At 30.9% G+C, this 2,998-nt stretch overlaps 1 protein-coding gene across 1 annotated transcript; it reads left to right on the plus strand.

Moving 5' to 3' along the window:
- The first annotated feature begins 814 nt into the window (after window positions 1-814).
- On the plus strand, window positions 815-2,645 carry LOC111472461 (polygalacturonase-like). The gene is made up of 5 exons (XM_023118100.1): window positions 815-1,255; window positions 1,402-1,691; window positions 1,783-1,870; window positions 1,942-2,088; window positions 2,424-2,645. The coding sequence occupies exons 1-5, from the start codon at window positions 815-817 to the stop codon at window positions 2,643-2,645; spliced, it is 1,188 nt and encodes a 395-aa protein (XP_022973868.1).
- Window positions 2,646-2,998: the final 353 nt, after the last annotated feature.

Genomic DNA, 2,998 nt, shown 5'->3' on the forward strand with positions numbered 1-2,998 from the left:
AGAAAAACACTAAAATATTATCTAGTATAAAACACAAAAATGATGAAAGTTGTCAATTCGCTACCCTTATCTACCTCAAGAGTTGTAAAAAAAAATTGTTAATGATAAATAATTTTGCTGATAGATATATGGCATCTAGTTACAGACTTTAAGACTTTGTAAATTATTTCTTTATGTGATACATTTGTAAATTTATTGGATAGTTACAAATATAACACACAATTTTGCCTCATTTTTTGTGTGACATCTTTGCACATTAAAAGACACCAACTTTCTATTACATCACTATCTACAGCATGTTAAAAAAGACCGAAAAATATATGATAGTATTTTTTCGATACTATCTTATAGAATATTTTGTTATTTTTATTATAATAGAAAATTGATACTAAAAAGATAAATACTAAAAGTAATAAGAAATTATTAATCTTATTATAGTAAGACGTTGGAAAGTTATTATAGTAACACAAAGAAGGCAACTCAATAAAGGCAAATGAAACAGATATAGATATTGTTACATTGTATTTAATTGACCAAAACTAATAAAATTAAAGAGTCTGTTGGAAAAATTTAGATTTTTTCCTTCAAATATTCCCATCTTTTTTAATTAATTAAAAATTCAACCATCCATCATTAAAATTAAAATAACAATTAGTGTATTATATACTTAAATACATTTAGATTAAAAATAGTTGAGAGTTGAAAGGTAAGCATTCATCTATAAATATCATTCCACAAACTCTTTCATTTTCTCATCACTTACTTCCATTTTCTGTCTAAGGCGCTTTACAAATACTTTATCATTTTTTTTTTGATGGCTCTTCTTAGATCCTTACATGTTTTTCTTTCTCTTTTACTTTTGTTTTTTAACCATGCTTTGGCGGTTGGATTCACATTCAATATTGTTAGTCTAGGAGCCAAGTCCGACGGAAAGATCGATGTCTCATCTGTGCTTCAAACAGCATGGGCTAAGGCCTGTGACTCATCTAAACCTACCACTATTTACGTTCCCAAGGGAATATTCTATGTTCGAAGTGTGAGCTTTAATGGACCTTGTAAAAACAATGCTATTACTCTTCTCATTGATGGAACTCTTGTGGCTTCCTCGAACATTCAAGTTCTAGCTAGAACTAAATTTTGGCTTGAGTTTAATCACATAAATGGGCTTTCCATTGTTGGCGGTGTTATTGATGGGCAAGGAACTGCCTTATGGGATTGTAAACGCTCAGGGAAGAGTTGCCCCAATGGAGCCCGGGTAAGGAAAATTTGAGTTGACTAGATAGAGAACAAAATTTGAACTTTTTTTCTTTATCTAAAATTTAAAAGAAAATCGAATCGATTAGTTACTATATTAATTTAAATTTTCACTAATTCTTGTGTTTGATTATTTTGAATCGACAGAGTCTTCAAATCAACGATACAAAAAATGTAAATATCTGGGGTTTATCTTCAATTAACAGTCAAATGTTCAACATTGTAGTGGATGGGTGCCAAAACGTGCATATGACTGGAGTGAGTGTCTCGTCTGCAGGCGATAGTCCAAACACTGATGGCATCCATGTGCAACAATCATCAAATGTGACCATCCTCAACTCGAACATCGGCACTGGTGACGACTGCATCTCAATCGGTCCAGGGACTTCCAACTTGTGGATGGAAAATATTACATGTGGACCTGGACATGGAATCAGGTAGCTAAAAATAGATGATGATAAACATATTTTAAATTAGTTAAATATGCATAGTTTGAAAATTTTGTATTTTGTTTGATCGTGTTTGTAGCATTGGGAGTTTGGGGAAGAGAACTGAGGAGGATGGAGTGCATAATGTTACAGTGATATCATCTACTTTCACGGGGACTCAGAATGGAGTAAGGATTAAGTCTTGGGGAAGACCAAGCAATGGATTCGCTACAAAAGTTCATTTTCAACGAGGACTCAGAATGGAGTAAGGATTAAGTCTTGGGGAAGACCAAGCAATGGATTCGCTACAAAAGTTCATTTTCAACGTATTATTATGGATAATGTGAAAAACCCAATAATAATTGATGAAAATTACTGTCCACATCACAAAAATTGTCCTGGTCAGGTATATTTCCTAATTAATCTCATAAATGTTAATTTTGTTACAAATTATATTAATTTAAATTTTATAAATAGAACTAAAATTTTAAATTTTAGAAGTAATTGATTTCTTTTATCTTTGTTGGTTACCCTTGCATATCTTAAAACAGTGTGATATTTGATCATAAGCTTTTATGCTTTTAATTTTTAATTTACTCATAATATTTCGGGTAATATAGTTTTCCTGATGTTTCATGAAATTAAAAATTTTAGGCTAAGTAAAACAAATTTACAAGGTAAAAATGTTCTTGTTTATCAATTTTCATAGCATATTTTGATTATTCTTCTTTATGTCAACAGGCTTCTGGAGTTAAAGTTAGCGACGTAACATACGAAGACATCAAAGGAACTTCAGCCACTGAAATAGCAATCAATTTTGATTGTAGCCCAATAAATCATTGCACTAGATTAAGTTTGAAAGACATAAAGTTAACTTACGAGAATCAAATCGCTCAAGCTTCATGTAAAAATGCCGATGGAATTGCTTCTGGTGTGGTTGAACCTTCTAGTTGTTTAGCATAGACCAACCTTATTTTGATTTTAAGTGTTTGTATTGAGATTAAAGGATAATAAAAACATTAGAAAAGACATAAATTATTCCACCAATTCTACCATAATAGTCCAACAACTTTGACAAAATTCGAAACCCAATAAATTTTCTTTTACATTATAGCAGTCATAGGTAGGTTAAGTGTTCTTGCTCAATAAAGAAAATCTCAATGAAATATTATACTAGAATAGTTTTTGTTCCTACCGTTGTTTGAGTAACCATTCATTTGGTCAAGGATATAATCTATAAGTATTATTGTACGGTAGGTCGAGAATTGAAAATAATCTATCTTTTTTATAAGTTCATCTTGATGTTGACCCATGCA

Source organism: Cucurbita maxima, unplaced genomic scaffold (genome assembly GCF_002738345.1).
Source record: "Cucurbita maxima cultivar Rimu unplaced genomic scaffold, Cmax_1.0 Cma_Scf00073, whole genome shotgun sequence".
Classification (NCBI taxonomy): Eukaryota; Viridiplantae; Streptophyta; class Magnoliopsida; order Cucurbitales; family Cucurbitaceae; genus Cucurbita; species Cucurbita maxima.